This window comes from Engystomops pustulosus, chromosome 4, assembly GCF_040894005.1.
Source record: "Engystomops pustulosus chromosome 4, aEngPut4.maternal, whole genome shotgun sequence".
NCBI classification, from domain to species: Eukaryota; Metazoa; Chordata; class Amphibia; order Anura; family Leptodactylidae; genus Engystomops; species Engystomops pustulosus.
The window spans coordinates 84,580,503-84,607,360 of NC_092414.1; the positions used below are offsets into that span (position 1 = coordinate 84,580,503).

At 42.7% G+C, this 26,858-nt stretch overlaps 1 protein-coding gene across 1 annotated transcript; it reads right to left on the reverse strand.

Moving 5' to 3' along the window:
• Nucleotides 1-2,190: 2,190 nt before the first annotated feature.
• Nucleotides 2,191-6,156, reverse strand: DUSP6 (dual specificity phosphatase 6). Its single transcript, XM_072146536.1, has 3 exons — nt 5,608-6,156; nt 4,113-4,544; nt 2,191-3,469 (listed from the first exon to the last, which is right to left on the reverse strand). Exons 1-3 carry the CDS (start codon nt 6,005-6,007, stop codon nt 3,162-3,164), a joined length of 1,140 nt encoding a protein of 379 aa, XP_072002637.1. The 5' UTR covers nt 6,008-6,156; the 3' UTR covers nt 2,191-3,161.
• Between the last annotated feature and the right edge of the window lie 20,702 nt (nt 6,157-26,858).

Sequence of the window (26,858 nt, forward strand, 5' to 3'; positions counted from 1 at the left end):
CGGCGTTTCTATGGAAACGCCTGCGATCGGGAACGAGCCACCGGTGTTTTGCATTAATTTAACGCCAAACACCGGCGGCTCGTACTCGATCGCAGGCGTTTCCTTAGAAACGCTGATGTGATCGGACCGCCCCCGGTGGGCGCGGTTTTGTCTGCGTTTGCAAACGCAATGTGGGACAGCGCCCTTATGGGACATACAAGAACGGTGTTTGGCGGTTTCTGTAACCTCAACACCTTGTGAATAGCTACAATGGGAATACCAGTCTCAGTGTAAAATGCTGCTGTCCAACTTGCCTTTAGTATTTTTTAATGCATCCTGTTTTTCAACATATAAACTTGGTGAGATATAGATCAGAAGTATCTTGTATTCACTACAGACACAGGCCTGTAGAAAATAAAATGTTACACCCCAATTTGCTCAAAGGCACAGCAGCAATGAAATGAAGTCTTTCAGCATTTTATACTTTACAGTCAGACAATCCATCACATTGAATATCATTTGTGGGCCAGGACAAGAAGGGTAATCAGTTTCTAGTAGAGAACTGCTTCATGCCAGGCACCTCTATTTTAGCACTTTTTTTTTTGGTTGTAGAAAAAATAAAATACTCAAAGTTGTAGCTCCAACATGGCAAGCTAAGAGGCAGTATTATCCCACTTCAGTAGAAGGATATATCTGAAGAGGCTATACATATACAAATGGCTATGGCCCTGTGCATCCTGTGTGTCAGCTGTGGGCGTCCTCAGCTCACGCACAGATGGCCATTGAAGATCACTGCCCGGCAGGATTAGGACTTGCTCTATCTTTTGCATCTCTGGCAATCCTCACATGCACTGGGCTGTGAGATTCACAGCTGTGTGCATGAGCACACTAAAAACTAAAAACATCAAGCCTATTAGGACCTTCTAGTCCAGGTTTGTATGGTGTCATTTCAACAAGATTAGTAAATGGACCGATTTGGCTATGTAGCGCTGCATAATCTGTGTGCCCTATATAAATAAAGGAATCAATTAAATCTGCCTGTATTGGTTTTGTGCAAGGGACACCATTGGAATTCAAGCTATGGTTCTTCTAATTTAGGGGAGGAGGGTAGACAACACACATGGTCCTAGTTCTCACTATGCAGGTTGAATAACCAACAGATGTGAGGCCTTTTACAATGATATCTTATAGCAAGCTTTGCCATTTAGGGTGTGGGCACATAAGGCCTTTAGTGCATGCATTTCAAAAAGCATTGCAACAGCTGAAGAGATTTACTGGAATTAAATTAGTGGACATTTGAGTTAAAGAAAACACTAAATGTAATGTTAACAGTTACAATTTTTAAACATAAATTTAACTAGGCATATCTCTCCAGCTGTTGCAATGCATTTTGATGTAGATAATGTGCTTCTCAACCATTTCTTTCCAAAGATAGTGTGTGAAGAATAAACCCTTCCTGTACTTGCTGTGAAGCCTATTGTGTTCTCAAAGTAATTTAGCAGCAAATCCAGCAAGATTCCTACAAGAAAATCTACTGAACACTGCATAGTGCACATACAGGATGTATATAGCAAGTAACCTGGCATTGTCCATCACTTGGAGGAACATGTAGTAAGTGGTAGAAAGTTACATGAAGTGTATAGGGTTAACAGTGCTGAGTACAAGGTGGAGTGTAAAATAGTTCTGTCACAGACAGGGATGGAGGACATGCATCTCACTATTCTGTGTAAGAGACATCTGTATCCACAGCACTGAACACCCTGTTCACAGAGAGCTTGGTCACATGACTTCCTCCTAGAGTTGTTTGTAGGACAGTCTCCAGGGCTTGTCAGCACAGACAGGGGAAGGAGTTACTGAGATTATCTGATGGGGTATAGCAAAGAAATTGCTGGATATAAGCAAAGATAACAGGCAAAGTTGTTCTACATCTCAAGAGCTATTGATTTTGGGGGTTTGTTTTTAATGCAGGCAAATTATTGCTCAGGTTAACAGTCTTTATACAAGTGGTAACACCTGAACTCCCATGCAGTTCTACTGAATTTACCGCACCATGTATATTGAGGGTCCCGATATCCCTATATACAAGAAAAAGTTTAAGGCTGGTATACAGGCAGTTAATACGCATGTTTAAGCTTACCTTAATCACTCCCAAAGCCAGTAGTTCAGCAGTGATATACAGCATAAAGACAGGAAACAATCAAACTTCAAAAATTCAATAAACAAAATAGTGATTTATTAATAATTTAAAGATCTATAATAAATTTCATTTTAAAACTTTACTCCGTGGACATTTGGGAGAGCAAGAATCTCCCTTATTGGCAATAAATGTGCAATCTAGGCTTCGCAAGTCACTGGTACATACATACTTCCAGTTTACACAGTCCAGAAAAGATCTCATACATACCATATAATATTCGAGGCAAGACTCCCTAAGGTCAGAGGTAATTCACATTAAGAAATTTCAGAATTAAAAGATTTTACATGAAAACCAACATGTGGTTCACAAAGCTCAGGCAAAAAAAGTTACAATAATGCAATTGAGAATTACAATTGTAATTTGACAACTCTACTAATGTAGAGTGTAGAAGCGTTACAAATTGTCCTTGCTGCAAAATGTACAGCTGCCATGATAGAGAAAAGTAGAAATGCCTGAAGTTGTGGATTCCTCTTCCAAGACCATATCAGCTACACTTAGGAAAAGTTCAGTCCACCTCTTTATATATACGTAAAAATATCAACAGTGCTACATATAAAAGTGGATATGTACAGAACTTTGTAGATCTGAATTAAAAACAAAGCCGAGTACTTCAAATTCATCAGAAGTTCAAATGCTTTTCTTTGGCTCCTTCAACGTTCAGGAGGACCAGTCTTCACAGAAGACGGACGTATATAAAATGTTCATCCATAGCTTTTATGGATTAATACAAGTCCATCGTTACTTTTTGGATCTTAAGCCACAACATTTCTAAGGCAGTGCTCTCATGTAAGCTTCCAAAGTCATTCCAAGGCCTTCTCCATGCTCTAGATACAGTAACCATCTCGCCTACTGCAACTTTAAGAATCTTGATTCACAGGTATGACCTCCTACAAGCAATGACAGCTGTCAAAAGACTCTTGACAGATTTTAAAGAGAAACATTTCTTTTAAGGAATGATTATCACCAGAACACCCAATAAACTGTCTCACGTGGATTGCAAAGAATCTACTTTAAAGACATTTTGATTGGCTGGACTTGTGAAATACAACTGCTGAGGGGGGACTCTATTGTCACAAGGACTACTAAGACCTAATGTCCTTTCAAAATCCAGAAGCTGGCCCATGAAGTTAAAGTTTGGTGAGATGTTGGATTTCTTCATCTTGACTATGTCGTACGCATCATTCATGGAAAGGTTCAGCTTCTGCATGAGATAAGCCACAGTTACTGTCACAGACCGACTGATTCCAGCCAAGCAGTGGACCAGAACACCACAACTTTTACCTCGCGCTTCATCTAAAAAAAAAAAAAAAAAAAAAAAAAAAAAAAAAAAAAAAGTGAAAACAGAACATTAGTTTCCTTGCAACAAAACCTGCACATTTTTGAGATCACATAAATAATTGTAGACTAGCCCATGCTATGGTCAAGAGAATAAAAATTGGCCAGAGATAGATATCACGAGGCCAAAATATCAGTCCCATATGTATCAGCACATCCAACCACTAGAGGGGCCCAAGGGCTAAAAACAAATCCTATAAAAGACACAACCCTCCCGGTCAGCAAGTTAAAGTAAGAAATGTGGCTTTATTTCCCCTCCCCGCTTTGTCAATTATGACAAAAAAAAAATCCTTAAAACTGCAGTCAACAATGGGTTTATTCAGACATTTCATAAGAACGAGGGAAGTCACAGGGGACAGTCCATTAAGAGGAACAGGATGTCAACATTGCTCTAAAATGGGTTCCTTTGTAAGAGGAAACGGACTACAATGCTTAGAGATTAAGTTCTACATGGCTTCCAGCCAAATTTCTCTTCCTGTCGTGCTCATATTACCATTGCACTGTGCTAGGCAGATGAAAGTTCACAGCTTCAAGGCTCTACAGAGAGTTTAAAGGGAAAGTCACAAGTCTACAGTAAACATCTTGAAATATCACAACTTACCAATAAAGGAGATCGCTTCAGGGAAAAACTGAGAAAGGTTTTGGCTCCAGTGGTCCGATATGGGAATCTGTTTGTATCTGAATTCTCCAGCATTTTCAAAGAGATTAGGCAAGTTTGGGGTGACATTAAGAATGTATTTAATGCCAAATTCTTCTAAAACATCCAGGTTGGTGGAATCCTTGGCACATCCAAGGTACAAATAGGGCAGTATTTCAACTGGGAATGAAGGCTGTGTATTAGAAAGGGGGCTACCATCAGAGTCTGTGGCACTGTTGGGGTCCCGGTCAATATCAGATTCAATATCAGATGAAGAATCTGAGCTGATGCGAAGTCCTCCCAAACCCAAGACTGGAGGAGAACTGCTGCTGCATGAACTATCCAGGTTTGTTTCACAATGGATGGGGAACTCTGCCTGGAATTTGTTAAAACCACCTGAAATGGAAAGAAAAAAAAAAAAAAAATTAGTTTATGAATCTATAGATTATAGTAAAGTTGATAACTATCAGATCCATAATAACAATCATTTTTATTTATAGAGTGCCATTATATTCGCAAAAGAGCTTCCGTGGTAAGATAATGGATGCACCCCCACTCCCTACAAAATCTTTCTACAGTTGTAGAAAGGACCGGCTCTGGTCTATGTGTAATGCAGATTTGGTTGACCTTCATACATAAGACTTTGAACCTATCAATGGCTGGGCAGCAGTTAGAAAAGATATCCACCCCATAATGCAGGTAGCCACACGACAAGGCCACTGATAATCACCAGGGAAATAATCTGTAAACCTTTCCGGCTATCCAGAATCTTACACGTCACGAATAGAACTAGGAAAGCCATGCTCAAGGAAAGGGAGACCAGTAATGGGGTCATACTGCATAAATATTACCCAGAATTGCTGATGGCTGTGACACATAACAGTGATAAATCCTGTATGATCAGATCTAGAGGAGGTCTCTGCCTTATGGTGCAGACTCCAGTGTGTATGGTGTCTCCTTTCCTGGGTACCCGCTCCTGAGTGCAGTGTCCCCCCCCCCCCTGGACACAGCACCCCTCTCTAATGAGAACCCCTCTGTGGGCACATCACCCCCTTCTCTTCAGGGCATCTGGCTTCTGGGTGCATTGCCCCCCCTTTTTCCAGGTGTTGCATCCCCCTCTCCTGGGCGCAGCACCACTCTCTATAATGAGAACCCCTCTATGGGCACATCATACTCTTCTGGGCATCTGGGTGCAGTGCCCCCCTTTTCCCAGGGTGTTGCACCCCCTCTCCTGGGCGCAGCACCCCTCTCTCATGAGAACCCTTCTGTGGGCACAGCACCCCATTCCCTCCTGGGCACCTGGCTTCTGAGAACCCCGCTCCTGGGCACAGCGCCCCTTTCTCTTCTGGGTGCAGTGCCCCCCTCGCCCCTGGGATCCCGCTCCTGGGCACAGCGCCCCTTTCTCTTCTGGGTGCAGTGCCCCCCTCTCCCCTGGCACCCCGCTCCCGGGCACACTCACCTTCCAGGTAGTAGGCTTTGCAGCCCTCGTCCTTGAGCCTCTTCATCAGCAGTCCCAGCACCGTGTCTCCGCCCGTGTTCTCGTTCCAGTCGCTGCTGTTCTCGTCGTACAAGATGACGGTGTCGGAGCCGCATCTCCGGGCGAACGTGTCGCGGTCCTCCCCGCGGGCAAACAGCGAGCGGATGGGCAGGTTGCCCTTCTTGAGGCGGCGCAGCATGATGCCCGGGATGGCGACGTTGATGGCCGCCTCGATGTGGGACGACTCGTAGAGCTCCTGCGGTCTGCAGTCCATGAGCAGGAGGCGCTCGTTGGCCCGCTCCAGCTGCTCGTTCAGCCAGGCCACCGACTTACTGACCGCCATGTCTGCAGAGGGCTGCACGGGCCTGAGCTTGTCTATCATTGAGGAAGGAGCGGGGAGTCTGTGGGGGAGAGAGTGTGAATGGTGCCCGCGTCTCCCGCGTCTCGTCCTCTGTGTGAGGATCAATCAGCTCCGCGCGGCCCAGCCACAGGCAGCAGCTACTGAATGGATACAAACAGCCAACGTCTCAATGGATACATTGTGCGCGCCGACCAATCACAGCCGCCCGGGCGCTCGTTGCCTTGGAGACGGGCCGGCTGGAACAGGTTGTGTTGATGAATTGTTAATGAGTTTGTCATTCACAAAAACGGAAAGGAATTTCCGCTGTGGATCAGCCGAGTGCAAACAGGAGGGGAGGGGGAGAGGAAGGAAGCAGGCAGGGGCACAGGCCTCAGCACGACGCCTCTGCTAAAGTTCACCCTCACAAGCCTTTGTCCTGAAGTGTGTGCAGGAATCCCGGGCGCCTGTCTGTGCCATTGTCCTCAGTGCCCACACACATCTAGTATCATGTAGAGCACATAACTCGCTGTGCTCATGTGCCACCACAATAAACACCACTCCTGTGCCACCACAATAAACACCACTCCTGTGCCACCACAATAAACTCCACTCCTGTGCCACCACAATAAACTCCACTCCTGTGCCACCACAATAAACTCCACTCCTGTGCCACCACAATAAACTCCAATCATGTGCCACCACAATAAACTCCACTCCTGTGCCACCACAATAAACACCACTCCTGTGCCACCACAATAAACTCCACTCCTGTGCCACCACAATAAACGCCACTCCTGTGCCACCACAATAAACGCCACTCCTGTGCCACCACAATAAACTCCACTCCTGTGCCACCACAATAAACACCACTCCTGTGCCACCACAATAAACTCCACTCCTGTGCCACCACAATAAACACCACTCCTGTGCCACCACAATAAACACCACTCCTGTTCCACCACAATAAACGCCACTCCTGTGCCACCACAATAAACTCCACTCCTGTGCCACCACAATAAACTCCACTCCTGTGCCACCACAATAAGCACCACTCATGTGCCACCACAATAAACTCCAGTCATGTGCCACCACAACAAGCACCACTCCTGTGCCACCTCAATAAACTCCACGCATGTGCCACCACAATAAACACCACCCCTGTGCCACCACAATAAACACCACCCCTGTGCCACCACAATAAACACCACTCCTGTGCCACTAGTTCTCAGCTTCTGACAACTTTTTGGATGACTACAATGACAGCTTTGGATGGCACTGGCCTTGGTACATGGCAGCAGAGTAGAAATAATTGGGGTCACTCTCCAACTATCAAGTACAGTACAGTAGTAACAAATTCTGCTGTTTTTTAACAATTGAACTCATAGAAATCAGAGTTTCTAATGCAGTCAGGACTGCTGCACCCATGTGTGCCCAGCCTATTACTTTTTTTTTCTTAAACCCATGTAAGTAATATAAAAATGTTCATTGGTTTATTTGATTAAGTGTAAACCAAGTTGTGAAGAGTTCCTAATGTTACATTACATTGTGACATAAAAGTTTGCAAATAGGAAACTTGTAATTGTAACAGTATCGGAAATTACTTTCTCCTATAAGTCATACACATTTAGTAAGCCTAACCTACATCCTGAAGATTTGCATAACCTGCCAGGAAGTTGAATTGAACATCAATACATTAGTGAAATGTTATGAATTGAAAGGAAGAAGGTGCAGATATTTTTCTCTTGTCGAGACAGGAAATGTCCTATTTTGCAATGTAATAGAGGTAGATAATCTAATGCACGGCCAAGATAATTGTGTGTTAGTGGATTTGGAGCTGACTGGTCACTTATGCAATTGAAGCTGAATCAAAGGCTCCTTCATTGTAGTATCAGTGTTAATCATTTATACAATAAGAGCACTTGAGCATCAGAAGACCTTCTGGCAGGCTGACAACTTGCCGTGGATACTGTTTCTTTTTAATAATGGTCACTGAAGATGACATTAGATCAATAAATCATGCTGCTCTGTGGAATTTATGCAACGGTACAGTGTCGGCTTTACTACATCTCGGGGAAACAAGTACTCTGTGCATCATATATCAATATGCACAGAGTTCAGTCTCCAGAACTGTGATAAGTCCGTGGCACATTACGGACCAGTGTGCAACTGGCCTTACTCATAGATCCAGGCACTGTGACTGTGGTAATCTTTTATATTTGTTATCCAGCGCCTCTTTCCTTATAAAATCAACCTTTAAAATTACACTAATGAGTCTGAAAGGCTCTAGGGGGTGTTACCGTACCATTATATGTAATATAATGAAGTGACCACATTGGATGGTAGTCTTCAGATTTTCCAAAATTTTATCGCAATTACAATAGAAGGGAAGTTGACAGGTTTTACCTAATCTCATCCACATTCGGTGTAAATAATCCACATGGAATAAACATTGGAAATAGACCTGTTCAATAGTTTATGCTGCTGCAGATGATAACCAGTTTACCAGATTGGGAGTTATAACATAGAAAATTAGCAGGAAGAAAAAAAACATGATTGGGCGTCATCTTTTACCACTATAGTCCAGGCACCTAAAATTAAATCTACCCCAGCTTGTAGATTGTGTAGATAAAGATAAATGAGGCCAGTGACCCTGCCTACACCATGGCATTGTCCTTATCACCTTATTAATAAAGAGTAAAGGCACTGCAAAAACACAATTTGCTCAATAAATTTAGCTCAAGAAGAGTTTAAAAATATTTTTGCAGTAGTAAAGTGGGGTCATAAACTCCCCCGAGTATGTAGTTAAAGGGATATTCCCATCTTCTGTATTTATGCCATATCCATAAGACCCGTACCTATCTCAGAAATTGAATTTGAATGTTCTTCTTCCTGCAGCACTGCAGAATGGATAGTTTGCTGCAAATGTATAGCTATGGAAGTGTTGAAAATAGGTGAGTGTACAGACTCAATACTCCCATTAATATGAATGGAGTAAAGTCTTCATTCAATCTGGGCGTGGGAAGGAGCACAAGGCAGTTGCGTTTCCGAGATAGGTGAGGATCCCACCTCCTGTGGATATGTCAGAAATACATACGATGGGAATGCCTCTTTGATCACTGCTCATCAGTCCAGAAATTGTGTAATACAAGCCTAAGACTAAAATGACATCAACCTTTCAATATAAATGGGTGGCAGATATCTCTGGCGATTACAAAATTGAAGAAGTAGCAAGTTAATAGTTTTGTTTTTGCTAAATTAAATGTCTGTAAAGTCTCAGGGTAGGGACCACTTTCCGCTCTCCCAGTAAACAGAGCTCCTGTGGAGAGGTCAGTTTTATTTGCATAACCAGGGAAATTGGACTGTTGTCACACTTTTGTGTTGCACACTACAGGGAATCCTTTCCTTGGTCTACTGATTGGCATTGTTTAGATGTGAGTGCTGATTCAGAAACTCATGGAATAGACATTTCTAATTATCATCAACATCAATGTTCTTAACAGTCATGAATGAAACATCTAAAAAAAAAGGGGGTCAATTACAAAAAAGTCACTTATTGATCAGTAGCAATGGAACCAACTTCATGACTTTGCATTGGACACGACCATAAATATAGTTATACATTTATAATATGTATATACTCTAGCACTACTCCATGCTGCTAAAATTGGAATTTTACTTCTGCCTCTGTACTCTTAATAGACAACCTCCTTTCATTTTCTTACACATGCCCTGCCCTAAAAACCTCAGTGAAATTGAGAAGTGACCAAGCTCATTTGTGCCTTCATAACCAAGCCCTATTTTTCAAAACTTTTATATGACACTTTTGCACACTTCCACTTACCCACTTGGTTTTGAGACTGTTGTTTCATGACATGTTGTACTTCAAGTTAGTGAGAAATTTTGGTTGATATATTTTGAATTTATTTATGAAAAAAAGGTGAATTTGGCCAAAATTCTGAAAAAAATAGCTTTTTTCAAAATGTTCTGTTTTTAAAACTGATAGTAACTAATTTGGATAGCAAGACTAAGTAACATTTACCATATCTCAGCTTTGTGTTGGTGTCACTTTATAAGTATCCTTTTCTTTTATTACAATGCTAGAAAGATCACAAATCGAACAGCATTTTTTCACATTTTCAAGAAAATTTTAGAATTCTAGGGACCATTTTATTTCTATAGGGGTTTTTGAAGTCATATTATTTGAAACCCATTATTTAGCAATAATTGTGTCCCAGCATACCTGGTACTGTTTGATATCATTCCCAGTGGAAGTATATTACTCATTTGGCAAATTTCCCAGTTCTCCAAATCTGCCACTCTGGGGTTGCCTTTTCTTCAGTGGGGACAGTGGCACGGAAAGAATGTGACCAGTAAAGCCAGTGATCGGCTTCAGTGGTCTGGTCTGCATTGGTACAATAAATTGGAATTGAGGTAAACACAGTTATGCAAAGCTTTGAGCAGGAAACAAAACACTGGAGCACCTTCCTTATGATAAAGTTACTTACTTGCATTGGGAAGGCGCACTGATTGGGCACATTAGTGATATGTGAAATGGCCCTTTAAATGAAAGTATTTGGTGAGTGCATGCCTTGAAAGGAAATCACTTTTGAGCTAAGCTCACTTACATTTTCATGCTGATTGTCACACACGGAGGTGTGGGAGAGTCTCTTGGGGCTAAAGTCAGTGGACTCCCTGGACCACCGCGGGGTATGATGGTACTAGCCACAACCCGGGAGCCGAGTCGAAGTGGACCCCTGGTTTTCACCAGAGCCCACCGCAAAGCGGGATGGTCTTGCTGCAGCAGGGAGCCACCAGGTCGCTCCACGGGTGCAACTAGGCACGCGGTGGCAATCAAGGTAGAGACACAGGGAAGACAGGACCGCAGGTAGGCAGGACCTCGGGATGGCAGAACCTCGGGATGGCAGGACCATTGGATGGCCACCAGGATACAGGACCGCCACAGGAACACAGGACTGCCACAGGAGTAAAGGACCTCCACATGAGTACAGGAACGTCACAGGAACACATGAAGAATTACTTGAAGATCTACAGGGGATGCTGGGAGCCGCTGAATTATGTAGTAGAGCCGGGAATGCCAGCGCCAATTAGGAGGATGCTGGCCCTTTCAGTTCCTAGAGAGTCGGCACACGCACGCCATAGCTGAGTGAGCGCGCTACCTCAGGAAGCAGCAGGAGCGTGGCCTACAGAGGATGTGCCCGCGATCTGAGACATGGATCACGGTGGCATCCTTGACAGTGACAAAGACATGCCTTTTTTTTCCTTGAATAAAAGAGAGAATGCTTTATAAAAAATGTTCCAATAAGGGTCCGGTGCTTTTGGGCGGAAAAGTATATCCCGCTCGGTGCTCCAGCTTTAGATAATCTTGAACAACACTTTGTATAAAGAAAAAGTTCTCTTCCCTCATTATTGCTGAGTGGTAACTGTGGTGGATACATTGGCAGCAGGGTGCGATTTTGGTAGCTGCTATAAAATAGTGGCTGGGGTGTGATGACTCTCCTATAGTCACCTTGGTCCAGCTATCTGCCTCTGACAGGACAACTGTGGGGCAAAGTTCTAGTGTTGCCAGCTGTATGGGTACAAGACTGCTATAAATTTAGTGCAAGTGGCAGCTCTGGCTTCACTGCCTAACTAACTGCCTTCATTAATGGATGTAAATGCCCACTGTTCACATTCTCAGCAGGAGAATTGCCCTACCTCGGCATGCTGATGCTGTCAGGTAGGGAAGTCAAAGATGGTGTCAGCATCCTGCTGAGATGAGAGTTGTCCCACCTCCCTCCAGATATCAGGAAAAACTTCCAAGCTTGCCACCTCTAACACGATTGTCATAAGTTGGCCATGACTGGTACATGCCCTTCAGTGTGTTACCTTCTTGTAATTATGGGCCTCAAACAGGCACAACAGAATGGGCAGGAATAGACCCTGCTCTATATTTTGTGACATGTACTGGGCCTCACCACACTGTGACCGTGCAGAATAGAAGGCTATGGGGGCTGTGAGCTAGCCACACTTTCTGTGAATGTAAAATAAGACAGCTTATAAGAGATGTAAAGTTGTAAGAAACTTTATCGTACCACATGATAAATCTGATACATTTTTAAACTGACTTGTCAGTTTAGACAGCATTTGTAAATCTGTCCCAAATGATGGGCTACAATGTTTTATTTATTACTGTTGTTGAAAGGGGTTATGTGTCCCATCATGTCCAGCTGATCTGAAAGTTGTAATAAACCTGTAAAATGCCCTGAATGAATAATGACAGTAGGAATGGACCTACTAATGTGCCTCTAATGTGCATAGATGAAAAAAAAGTATATAAAGGATATATAAATAGGTAGAGGAAACCTTTGTATTTTTAAACATTTTAAGTATCATATGACTCATATTTAAAATATTTCATCAAATTATTATGTGTGAAAGCTCTGCTTTAGATTTGGTGGCAAGACAAGCAGAAAGAAGTTTATTCATTGCTGCAGGTCTTTTTTTACATTTTATGAATGAGTTTAAAGAATGGATAAATATATACAATTCAGGATGGTCCTAATAATAGAGGGATACCTGGCAATAATCTGTACATGACATGTAGTGTACACAGCAGAAGACTGGTATGGTATAAAGATGCAGACGTACATCGCAGATGTGAAGGTGGAATTTCATAGAGGTTCCTAAAATCCATATATGGCAATAAAAGCTTTTGTTTTAAAAATCTGAACTAGAACATTTGTTTCAGGCAAGATATATGACGCATTGTGTGTCTATAATCCAGCGTGTGGCTATTCACTAAGATTGTGAGCCCGAAATCATGAATGTGTCGCTTCCCCGCTCAGGTCAGACAGACTTTACCATCTTGTTAGTGGTGCATGTAAGCGCTAGGGCTTGCGACACAATTTAAAAGTTATTTACTGCGCTCAATCCAAATCAGTCGGACAATCCAACGGCACGCTGCCTAATTTGTGTCGCATGGAAGCCAGCGCAGCTGTGCCACTAAAAGGTCGCGGGCGACACATTCGCAACACACCCACTTCTTAAATACATGTGCAAGCCGTTTTAGCCCAGAAAAAGGCGAACAGTATGACAAAAGTGCATGTCACCCTTACTAAATGAGCCAAGTTATTGGGGCACATTTACTTACCCAACCCGTCGCAATCCCCGAGGTGTGTTCTCCGGCGAGGATTCGGAGCTGCTGCGATTTACTAAGATCGTGCGTCCTATTTCCTGCATGTGTCGCTTCCCCGTTGAGGTCCGCCAGAGTTCTCCATCTTCTTCCCAGTGCATGTAAGTGCATGGCTAGCGACACAATTTTGAATGTTAAATCTCACGCTTAGTCCAAATCAGTTGGGTTGTCCGACGGCCACACCCCAGATTTGTGTTGCATGAAAGTCGTTGCCGTTCCCGTGCGCCAAAAACTCCAGTTAATTGCGGCGCTAAATGGAAAAAGTCGGGAAACCCGATTAAAATGTGGTTAGCTGACTCTTAGTAAATGTGCCCCATTGTGTCTTTATAGCACTATGTAGACCCATGCAAAGGGCTGAAGTTTGTCAAAAACTAGAAGTTTACTGCCAGGAGGTATTTAGAACTATATTTCAGTATCACAGCTTTAAAGCAACGTAGAAATAATTATCTGCCTTATTGTTAAGTTTTGATATGGATTTGATATGTGATATAGCTGTGTCTAAATTAAGTAGCAATCCTCACCTGATAGATCCAAAGTTTTGGTAAGTCTCTGTTTGGGGGTGTGACCACTAGGTGGACCAGACAGCACCAAGAACAGAATGGGAGTCATTTACTAAGGGCCCCGATTCGCGTTTTCCCGACGTGTTACCCGAATATTTCCGATTTGCGCCGATTGTACCTGAATTGCCCCGGGATTTTGGCGCACACGATCGGATTGTGGCGCATCGGCGCAGGCATGCACGCGACGGAAATCGGGGGGCGTGGCAGAACGAAAACCCGACGGATTCGGAAAACCCGCCGCATTTTAAAAAAAATTGTGTCGCGAAAATTTCACTCACCTTCATCCAGGATAGGCCGGTGTATTTCGAGCCATTCCAGCGGACTTCAGCGTAGCAGCGCCACCTGGTGGACGGCGGAGGAATTACCATCATAAATCCCGACCGGACCCGAATCCAGCGCAGAGAACGCGCCGCTGGATCGCGAATGGGCCGGGTAAGTAAATCTGCCCCAATGTTGGGGAATTCATAGAGTATTGCTTTATTATTACAGCTGACTATATCATTTTGGATTTTATTTAGCTCAATACCCCGTTAGCATTGATTTACTATTTACTATTTCATTTACGTTCCTAGGCCCCTATTTAAACATGGATACTTACAAAAGAAACTGGCTATCCTCAACTTCTATCACAAGAAGGGCTGCAATTCAACAATTACCTTAGACCCTTAAAGGGGTTTGCCCATGAAAGAAAATTCTCACATTTCAAACCCCTAGTGATGTTTACACAAAAAAGATAATTACTTCACATTTTCACTCAGTTTTTTGGTATTTTAGCTTCTATCACTCAGTGATGATCAGTGTAAAGTACCAGAGTGTGGGTCGGGACTTTCTAAGCAGACACATTGGGGCTTATTTACTAAGGGTCCCGCGGCCGCATTTCCATTGGGTTTTGCGACTTTTCGGGGATTGCGCCGCTGGGACTGGCATTTAGAAGGGGATTATGTCGCAGGCGATCAGATTTTGGTGCATTGGCACCGGCTTTCATGCGACAGAAATTGGGGGGCGGGCCGTCAGAAGATCCAACAGATTCGGACTGAGGGCGGGATTTAACATTCAATTTGTGTCGCAAGACGATGCACTTACATGCACCCGGAAGAAGAAGGTGAACTCCGGCGGACCTAAGCGGGGAGCGACACATGCAGGATATCATGTGCATGATCTGAGTGAATCGCGCCAAAGTCCATGATCGTTGGACAACACACAGCGGGGATTGCGTCAGGACCGGGTAAGTAAATGTGCCCTATTATGATTCATCTAGTTCTGTGAGCTGTGAGTGTGGTTAGATTATCACAGTACAAGGTTTATATATACTATCATTTATCTTCTGAACATTCTACTAGTATCTGACACATAGAAACAGAGAGGAGACATATCAGAGATGAGATCCATGAGATGGATATTGCACACAATGACAGTCAGCTCTCCTACATCTCTGCTATACCACAACACATTACTAGGACTGATAGAGACAGATTGGAATTATATCTGTGTAATGCTGTATTTTTGTTAATAACAGTGAATTAGAGAATGTGTTCCTCTGGACCTCTGCAGACATAGACACAAGCCACTACCTGAGACCGGAGTCTAAGTGGTACCCGGTTTTCACCAGAGCCCGCCGCAAAGCGGGTTGGACTAGCTGCGGCGTGGTACCACCAGGTTGTTCCACAGGCGTGACTTGTCAGTAGTGGCGCCAAGGTCGAGGTACAGAAACGGCAGACAATCTCGTGGTCAGACCCAGGCACAAGGTCAGGCAGGCGGCAGATATGCAACATCAGAGTTCAATCCGTGGTCAGCAACGGGAGGTCCAAGCAGATGGGTTCGGGAACACGGGCACACAGGACACAGCCGCACTTAGGAACACTAGTAACACAGGAACACAGGGGGACTGTGCGCTGGCCCTTTAAATCTCCTGAAGATTCGGCGTGCGTGTCCTAGAAGACGGGGGCGGGCGCACACAGAGCTGGGCTGAGGATCCGGAACGGGGAGAGGTAAGTGGCGCTTGCGCCATGCCTGTGAGCCCCAGGGAGCACGGGTGAGCCCGCAACCCGCAATATGGGTCGCGGGACCACCCGTGACACTGAGTATATTTACGAAACCTGTCTTTGTGGGAATACCCCTATAATTATGATAATTTTATTATGATAACCTTATGTATATTTTAGATGTTCCAGATTCCATATACCCTATCTATTTTCAAACTGTACCATTGTTGGCCTTCAATGTTTATGGTTGACATCAACATGTGCTTAAAGGGAACCTGTCACCGGAGGGCTATATTTCACTGGGTACAGGTTCCCATACATGCTGTATGCTGCGTAAGTGCATTACAGACATGCTTTTATAATACCTTAGTCTTTAGTTGTTTGTTTAATAAACCTTCTTAAACTTTACCTGGCTACATGCCAGCATCTTCCTGAAAGTCCTGTGGGTAGCTGAATTTCAAAATGTCCCATCCACATCTAAATTACCATATTTAATATCTTCTGCTTCCTGCTCGTCTATATTCAACACAACCCCTCCCACATCTTTCCTCTGCACATCCCTCCCCCTCATGATGCTGGATCACCACATTTGCAATGCAGTTTGCATACCTCTGCTCTGCCTAGTTACATAGCATCGGAATGGGGCGCATGCGCAGTGAGCAGCAGTACGCAGCAAGACGGCTCGCTGCTCACTGCTCATGACTGAGATTGAAGGCTCACCGTGACAGAATCCCTTTAATGATGTATTTTTAAAAACTGGGAAGAAACTCATCGTCTCTGTGCACCGATCATCTATTCACGACATGGAGGAACCTTTCAACTGCCGAAGGCAGCCTTGCCGGCGACAATCAAAAGGTTAACACCTGCGATTGGTGCAAGCAATATCCAACAAACATCCCCCTGTATGAAGAGGGCTCAGCCCGTGAGCCCTCTCCATACACCCTCAGCCAACGTGAAAGGGGTTAGAGGTTATGATGGGCAAACAGCAGATATTTTTATTCAGAAATCGAATAGGTTAATAAGCAATATCATTAATATATTATACATTGTTAATAATTATAAAAACTGCAGTCACAGAACATTCTGCCATGTTAATTTCCTGTGGATTTAGTTCAATTGTACTTTAACCCACTTGAAACTAGATGCTTATTTTAGAGATTGCCTCCCTGAAGTTCACTGAAATAAGTGAATCTCTCAATTCTTTATTTCAGCCCTTTATCATTATCAAGAGAAGCTGGTGCATGTTCTTATCTTCTTTCATCATTTCTGGCAGATAATCAAAACAAGATCTTCACAATCTGACAAATGTTAAATGCAAAAACACAAAAGTAGGTAATTTCTTGTCTTTCTAATTTTGGCGCACTGACGTTAGAAGCTAAAGTTAAGCTTCTGATTATAATAAAGTCTGGTTTGTCCTTAGAAGGGAAGTTTAAGAATCAGATTTGTATGCCAGAAAGGACAAAATGTTCTACATAGCAATTTGGATGTAACAGTACAGTACATGTAATCATAATGTGTCGTGGTTGAACCTCAAGAGTCACGAAATTGTCTACTGACCTTAGTCCATTGTTGACGTAGCAAGTATATATATATATATATATATATGTTAAACAGGAAAACTGAAGAAAATTTGTATTTAAAGAATATATCCCAGCCTAAGAGTCTCACTAAAGTCTCTAATGCAGGATTTCAGAGTACATTAGTAATTCATGATATTACAGGTTGTCCTGCATACTAAAGTAAATTAAACTGCCTGACTGAGGAACTCAAAAAGTGACAACCATTGCGCTGAACAAGCAATATAAGTATATTATTCAGGGAAACAAAGACCTGTTCAAATACCAAGTAAAGCATTTTTGGGATGGAATTGACTATTAAGAACATATGGATTATGAGTGTCACCATAATCCTTTCATTATGGGGCACATTTACTCACCCGGTCCATTCGCGTTCCAGCGGCGGCTTCTCTGACGAGCGTTCGGGTCTTCCAGCGATTCATGAAGGTCCTGCGCCCGATGTCCGCCAGGTGTCGCTGCTGTGCCAAAGTCCGCCAAGGTGCCCCGGAGTTCATCGTCTTCATCGTGGTGCATGTGAGTATGGCCCATGCGACCAATTTTTTTATTTAAATGCGGCTGAATTTTCCGAATCCGTCGGGTTACTGTTCGGGCATGCTGCCCGATTTCCGTCGCGTGCATGCCAGCGCCGATGCACCACAAACCGATCGCGTGCACCAAAATCCCGGGGCAATTCAGGGAAAATTGGCGCAAATCGGAAATATTCGGGTAACACGTCGGGAAAACGTGAATCGGGCCCTTAGTAAATGACCCCCTATGTGTTTATTCTAGAATTTGATAATTGTCCTGGATTTTTATATAAATTCTATAGATGCAGATTGTCCATGTATTCCACTCATCAAGCTGTCCACACTTATATATTGTTGAAATGTTTGCCTGCTCTTACAATATAAATTAGAATGAATTTAAATACATCTTGAGCCATCTTCAGCCTTTCCTTGTCTTTTCCTGAGTCACCTCCTCTCCCTCTTACTGCCTAATTAACATATAAATGCATACAATATATGTATGAAGACACACAGTAGAATCGACTAGCATATACCTCCTTACCCCAGCACCACCTTTCCTTATTGCTGACCCTTGTGACCACTGAGATTAGCTACATGACCTGGTCAAGTGCTCCTTGACATTATTACTGTGTACCGAAAGGAGCAAAGGAGATGCTTTGCACTGGAGCGGGAAGGAGAACTTTTTTTTCAACATTCCAGGTTATTTGTTTTTCCCCAGAAAACTGCCTTTTAATTATTAATCATAATAATCTTTATTTATATAGCACCATCGAATTCCTCAGCACTTTAGAAACCATAGGGGACATATATAAATATAATATTATATAATATTACGAGGTCATCTAATTTACCAAACACTTCCGCACATAAAGATAAAGACAGCAGGAAAAAGGGCATCAGGGAAGATTGTTTTGGAACAGCCCACTGCAGGAGGAGATGCCAGCATCATGACTACCAAGGGCTATCTCATTGTTAACATACAGTAGATATAAGAACTGCGCCACTGAAGTCCTGTACTTGAATGGCTGTAGGAGACTGCAGAGGTGAATCTATAAAAGAGCGGTGGGTGCCATTTTGGGAGTTAGTTTGGCAAGACCTCAGCACTTGCTTTAGAAACCTGATATTTCCTTGTGAGAAATGATGAGCGTGCTGGTGGGCTGAAAATTGAGGCACGTAGCAGTTTCCCTTTGTTGAAGACTTTCTTTTAGTGCAGCTGTGGTACAAATGTTGTTTTGCAACTTTCCATTGTGCCAAATAAATATAGGATAGTGCAAAGGCTCTTTGACATAGAGCGTGCTTGCCTCTGGCTAATTTACATATTTTTTTAAAACTCTTTTTCTAGTTAATGATGCAGTTCCTGCACTTACTACGCCCACATCCAGGACTTTCATCACTGATGGTAGATGTCCTCTAAAGACATACTACCTATTACATACAGGGAATCTGAAATGTTTTCAATATAAGGTAACAGCCCTGGAGATCTGTGTAGCCATACCTTTGTGTATGTGTTGTTACTAGCCGGAGGACCTTCAAAAATGGCATTTATATCCAGGATTGTAGCTGGATTGAGAACACTTTGCTGTACTGGTGTTTGCGATCTCAAAACTGAACACAGCACAGCCCCTGCTATGAGTCACTTCTGCAATAGGCTTCTGTTTGAATATTACAAAAGGGACTGAGGGAGGAGAGCTGTGCTATAGTTAAATGAGATCTCACACACCAGTGCAGTAGAGTACAGCGAAAATCCTGAAATGAATAAAACCCATAAAACCCAAGTCTTGCTGATAATAATAACATACACCAACTTATGACACATATTTCCAGGAATGCTACCCAACAGTCTTTGCAGCTTTGTATAGTCAAAACAGTTGACCTATTCCATTTAATCTAACATTTGTGACTAAAAGCCATTGGAAGATACTTATAGCACCAGAAAATAATTACTGTGCTGACCGTATGCTCTAATAACATTTTAGGATGGACTTTTTTTTGAAACCTAAGATGCCAACATTAATTGTACAAATGGTTAAGGCTTCATTCACACCCCGCACCTCTCCATAGGAATACACAGCGCACTACGCCATATTCTGTGGAAAGATAGAGTCAGGCTCAAGGTTTGTGGATCCTCTGGACCACTGCAGACAATGACACAAGCCACTACCTGGGACTAAGTGGCACCCGGTTTTCATCAGAGCCCGCTGCAAAGCGGGTTGGACTTGCTGCGGTGTGACACCACCAGGTTGTTCCACAGGCATGACTTGTCTGCAGTGGCAGCCAAGGTCGAGGTACAGAAACGCTAGGCAATCTCGTAGTCAGGGACAGGCAGGAGGTCAGATCGGGCAGCACAGGTTTAAAGTTGGAGACGTAGCAACAGGTCGGGGCAGGCGGCAAAGGAGGGAAGTCAGAAACGGAACTGGGGTCACAACAGAAATTCCCAGAAACAGCGCAAGGCATCAAAACAGCTTTCTCTAGGCCTCTAGGCACAAAGATCCGGCAGGGTGTGATGGGAGAGGCAGGTTTAAATAGCCTTATGGGGAAATGGCCAGCGCCAATTAATAGTGTGCTTGCTCTTTAAATTTCCAGAGGCCGGCGAGCGCGCACCCTATTATACGGGGATACGCGCACACGGAGTGAGGCCGGGATTCGGGAGCGGGGACAGGTGAGAAGCGCTGGCATTGTTGCGGGACCACCCGTGAAAGATTCGGGCTACAGAACGGTACGGTGCTGCACGTATGCGGCCCAATACCGCTCCCGTACGGCGCCGTGAGGCCATAGAAGTATATGGGGGACGTATATACGTCCCCCATACATTTGTATGAATACAGCCTAAGTGACAGATATTTAGGTTACACACAGCAGGCATATTAAAATACACATGGAAATGAAATCTGAATTGATACATTTTAAGTAAGGGCAGTGTAAAAAGAACCGTGAAAATAAATCTGACATTTCCATTAATAAATCTCATTGACCTTACTCTTGAATGAGTCATTTCTTGCTAAATTGACGTGACATGCACCTTCTTCTTGGAGGTTATATGAGGTAAAAAGATGAAAAGGGAAAATGAGCAAGGTAATTATCACAGCTTGGTATTTTGTCATTTTCTTTCCCAGAAATATATACGAATATCTGAGGCTGAACTATTCATATATTATCATTCAGTCCCCATCCCCAACATTTCAACTCTCAGGTTTTATTTTCTTCCTCTAACATTTAAAGGGGTTTTCCCATGAACTAAAGATAGGTCCTATCCACGGGATTGGGATACCCCCTGAGGGAGCGACGGCGAAACGCGTGCCTGGGTCTACTGGTATATCACTAGGTATCCTGATAGTGATATAGGCTGGTTGGTATATTTGGAACTTTATATGCATTGTGCACTTTATATATATTTTGTACATATCTGTATTATGTAACTGGGCTCCCACTAGGTGTAGAGCCATTGAGATGCACTAGGCACTTTAATAAATATGTATTATGAAATTTTGCGATACTATGTTATTATGCACTAAGCATTTTTTTACATGATATATTTTGTATTATTGAGTTTAGGATTAAGCACTGGGCATTTAATTTGTTACTAAGTACAGTATGTTGTATATAGATTGTTGCTTTAGTGTCACTCAGGCTATTTGACTCTGTATTTACCATGCTACTAATTTATCAGGACTAGTGGGTTACTTTTTTGTCCACCATGGACTGTTTTCATGGTTTATTATGTCGTAGTGATTAGCTATATGTTATTCTGTGTATATTCAATAAAATTTACAATTTGATAAACTAGTTGGTGATTTATTCAGTTTTATTCTATATATAGAGTCTGCATGTGGGTATACATTGTTAGCGGTTGGGCAGGTTATATATTTTTTATTTTTTCTGGATAGTTGGTATTCATTATCCACGGGATAGGGCCCCACAGTTTGCGAAAACAAGGGGTCCGTCGCTCATTCAGACTAATGGAGCAGACAGCCCACATGACCGTTCTGCTCCATTAATCTCTATGCAGCTGATGGAGATCGGTGAGTGAAGCGCTTGGACCCCTCGTTTTCACAATCTGTGGGAGTCTCAGCACTAAGACCCTGACTGATCAGCAAGTCAGGCCCTCTCCCGTGGATTTGGCTTAACTTTAGTTTGTGGGAAAACCCTTTAAGCCAGACAAATGGTAAAGGGCCAACACTGAGAACTTACTGTTATGGAAAGACCATGTACTCACTTTCAATGGCAGATCCTCATATTGTTCGCATGGGCGGCAGCCTCAGGCCTCTGGGTTCCACACCCCCATATTAAGAATTTGTCCAAGGCACAGGGTGAGTCAGTGAGTGGCGCTTTGCTGCATCCTGATCACATTCATACCTGCAGCACATGCAGGTCCCTCTATGAGCAATGATGCTTTTCTCTTGATGCTTTGGACACTGCGTGTTGCAGGCACTATCCTGAGATTATTACATTAATACTGCCGGGACCATGCGTACAATGGAATGTGTCCAATTCTTCATTTTCTGTGGAACCGGGTGCATGTGAAAAGCACCTGACATCGCTTCCTCTTTCCTCCTGTCTGTGCAGCGGCTCTGCTTGTGTTCAAACCGCAACTGTGCCCACCTGCATTGTATAGTAAATAAATAAAGGGTGCACAGGTCCGGGGTGGGCAAAGTTGATATGAGGCTAGACGGGTGGTGGACAGGGTTCCGATAAAGGTAGCAGTGTAACCGGGTAGGGACCTTTTTTTTTATAGGTGACAGGTCCTCTTTAATGAATACAGCAAACAGGTCCCAGCTTCAGGACCAGGCCCTGTTTTATTTTTAATTTTTCGAACTCCAAAAGCCAAAACTTTTTTTCCGTTCACAGAACTATATGATAGCTTGTTATCTGCGCTTGTTATCAACCGCCGCATTTAAAAAAAAAAAAGGGTCGCTGGACACGCGCTTACCTGCACCCAGCAACGGATCGTGAACTCCAGCGGACCTTGGCGGACTTCAGGGAAGCAGCGACACCTGGTGGACGTCGGAGGAACTGCCTTAGTGAATCGCCGGAAGAGCCGAATCCACCGCTGGATCGCGAATGGACCGGGTTCTGTCCCTATATGTTTACTACTAGTGGACAGAAACCTGACCATGGTCAGTTATTATCAAAGATAGTAATTAGAGCTGTGCATGGTCAGATTTCTGTCCACTAGTAGTAAATGTAGAAGCTTTGCACAGAAAGACAGCAAGCAGAGATTTAGAAAACTGTAAGGAGTCAATACAGAAATATATTGGAAATTTGTATAACTTTACATCACAAAAAGAATTACATAAATTTACTGTAATGGGAATTCCCCTTTAACTTTCTCATACTTTGGTGTACAGAACTGTATAAGATCTCATTAGAAGTAGAAGTTTATGGAAAAGGACTGGTGTAGAGACTTGGAGAACAGACAGCTGTCCAGACTTTAGCCAAGCACAAGAGATAAATGTTGAATAAACCCAGGACTGTTTAATGTAATGTATATGGGGACCTGCTAATATCTGGCATTGGGGAGATTAGGATTGGGTTGTTGCATTTCAGATGCCCCATCCATTTATTCTAAAGGAGATAGTCTGCAGCCGGTGGTACTGAGCAGCAGTTCTACCATTGACAAAAAATTCCAGACATACACCGGTGTAGGACATTAGGTTAGCTGTAGTCAGAGCTGTCAAATAAGCATTCAGCCAACAGCTAATGTTTATGGCCAGCCAAACGGGAGCAAAAGGAGCACAAGAGGAACAGGCAGAATTTAGTCAAATCACACTTGTTGCAACACTTGAAAATACCAGATTAAATAATGACCATGTGCCACATAATATATATGTAATATTTACAGCAAATGGAATTGTGCCAGAGGGGTAAAAAGTGATATCATGTTAAAGGTGCACCAAAAGAATGATGGGACTGTGCACTGGTATTCAATAATCTGGCCCACCCTGCACAGGAGTGCGGCAAACTGCACATTATGCAGTACTATTGCTAAATCTCGGCAATTGTGCACTTGTATCTTATGGTAGCTAATCTTACCAGGAATTTTGATTTAGCTTTACTACGCAATCACAATATTTTTCCTTTAAATCTTAGAAGTGTCTTTGGGTGTCTTTGGGGTTAAGCATTCACATTCAAGTGGTGTGTAAGTAGGGGGGATATAAACCATTATACTGACCCTGCTGCCGGCACAGATGCTACTCTATCTGGCTTCTGCAGCCTATGAAATCTCAAACTGCCTCAGCATGTTTGGATGACGTCACAGTTTCCAACATAGATACAAATCTGATTTTAAGTCAAACACAATAAATTAACAGTGCAGTCCTACTTAAAATGTGTGCATATACCCTGGCTAAGGATAAAAAGGTGGTTGCTGTTTAAGTTTGCAAACAGTACGCTAGACGTAACCTGCTTCCTGCAGCTATGGCATTTAGGGACACGGCGAAAATCTTAATTGTAGAGGTTTATGTGTGGGCAGCTTTAGTAGGCCTTGAAAGCTATGTAATGTGATCTCACAGGAAATCACTAATTGCAGACAGCTGACTGTGCCTTGAAATTAACAGGATACCACTAGGGATTAGGAAGTGACTGGCGCACCAAGGATTACATGGTCACTGTAACTCTAGGGATCAGCTTGTTGAATTTATTCCTGCCTATAATATAAAAAATATCTTACCTGTTACATCCTTCAAGGCTGCAGCACTAGCACTAACAGGGTCCCCATCAGTCTTTAATTATTTTCCTGCAACAATGACTGCTACCCCCCCACACTAATTTTAATATGTATGACAGAAGGCCAGTTATCGGGTGCAGTAGGGAGTGAATGTTCATGCGGATGTACAACACGTCACCACTGTTGCAGTAAAAACAAAGACTAGCGGGAACCATTGAAATGGCACTTTCAGTAATGGCAGGTGAGTAATGTGCTGTTTCTTACAGCCTCTCCTGCTGCCTCATTTCTTAAACTCCTAGCTAACCCATTTTTAATAATACCCCAGCGGCCAATCACCAGTTGAATATTTCCAAATAGAATGTAGGTCTAGACAATTAATGGTTATTTAACAGTAGATGTTGGATGCTGAATAAACCAATGATCACCATCACTGCCTAAGAGGAAGAAAGCTCTTACTAATGCAGTAGTCTGGTAAAACTACAGAGCATACTTATCAACACGGTCATAGGAACAAGTTATGACACAAGATTACTAACTGTCATTAACTTAAATGATGCGTGAGATATATCATTAATATGTTCCAAGGTTCACGATAAATGCTTCCAATAATACCAACAGTAATTACATAAAATAATTAAGCGTGTGTTCTAGTTATGCCATTGCTGCATTTTCTGTAATGGTCAATAACTTTTCTACAAACTTTGCATAAATGAAAAGAACAAGTAAATTTGAGAAATACATCGTATTAGAAACAATAATAATCACTTTATTATCCTCAAAGCGGAAATACAGCTATTGCACGAAACTCCATAAAAAGAACAATACAATTACAATAAATGACATAACAGTAATATAGATACACAAATCCTGATAAAAATCAATAAAATACCCTAAAACATCATAGATTAGTACACTAATATGCATCAAACAGTTACTGCTTAAAGGTTTTACCATCACTATACAATCTAATAGCATATGGGACAAAACTGTTTGTCATTCTATCCATCTTACACATCCAGCGATTGTATCTACCACTGAACACACTTTGCTGACACGCTGATAGGTCATGATTGGGGTTTCTCGGGTAATAATTAAAACATTTTTTACTTTACAAACCCCCATTACATACCCACAATCTGTTTACTAACTTTGAAATCTCTCCTAAAACTGTCTTCAAGACTCACTGAAGTTTCAGAATACATGTGTGCATAAGGGAAAAAGCCATATCTCTCTTACCTGCTTCCAATACAGGAGAAAGAGGTGTGGAGCAGCTTATCCTGAAAAGTTCAGTTATGCTTTAAAGATAACTTGCCAGAAGGCGTTTGAACACTAAGCTGCAAACATGTCCTGATACACTTTGTCTGCCCCCAGGTTCATGTGATCCAAAGCCGGGCAGTATATGGCCCTCCGTTCATATCCGGACTGTTAACTATTTTTGATTGGCCTGCATCACATTGGCCAGTCAAAGATACTTGAATGCAGACTAAGGCAACATAGTGCACAAACCAGAAGCAGGAGATGTGCTATACAGCTGATTGAGCACATGCCATGGCAGAGCAGGGTGTAATTCCCTAAAAGTTCAAAAAAAACTGTCATAAGAAGGGGGATAGCATAGGGACATTGTAAATGGGGGCATAAGAAGAGAGGACACTATAAATGGGGGCATTATAAAAAGTGGCATAAGGAGAGGGGGTAGTAGAAAAGGGGGCATAATGAAGGGAACATAATAAAAGGGGGCATAAGGAGAGGGGCACTATAAATGGGGGCACTTTGTAGGGAACATTTTAAAATGGGGCATAAAAAAGTGTGCATTATCAATGGGGGCATAATGTAGGGAGAATTATAAAAAAGGAGAGGAGGCACTATAAATGGTAGTATAAGGAGAGTGGGCACTATAAATGGGGGCATAATAAATATTGTAGTGAGATTCATTTTCATTCATTTTCACTGAGAAAGAGCCATGATGATCCATGCATTTATAAGCTGATATAATACATTACTCTATATACCTTAAAATAATATGGCCAGTAATGAGCAACCTTATAAAGAAGAAAAACACATTCATAATCATAATGTTGTAATAAAAAAAACACCAGACATGTTTCATACCTTACTATTCCTTCTGTTTTGTTGAATGATGTGTATGTAAATGGCCTGATAGAAGAGCTCTGATATACATAAAGTTACCAAAGAGAATGTCCACATTTTCTATAAAGTATATCTTGAGATACTGTATGTTTGTGAATCCAATGTTTTTTCATGTTACCAAATAATAAATAGTAGCCGTGTGATAGGACAGGCAACTAGCCGAAGAGTCATCCTGGGTCAGATGTGATAAAATGGTTAGCTGCTAATGAAGCCTCATGTAGGGCAAGGAAGACAGAAACACTGAAATCTGTACTGAGTGCTATA

Bases quoted from the DNA above. Each gene is read 5' to 3' on its own strand.
- DUSP6 (XM_072146536.1), bottom strand. From the start codon at position 6,007: ATGATAGACAAGCTCAGGCCCGTGCAGCCCTCTGCAGACATGGCGGTC. The intron at 4,545-5,607 runs GTGAGTGTGCCC...TTTCCATTTCAG, and splicing joins CAAAGCCTACTACCTGGAAG to GTGGTTTTAACAAATTCCAG. The intron at 3,470-4,112 runs GTAAGTTGTGAT...TTTTTTTTTTAG, and splicing joins TGAAGCGATCTCCTTTATTG to ATGAAGCGCGAGGTAAAAGT.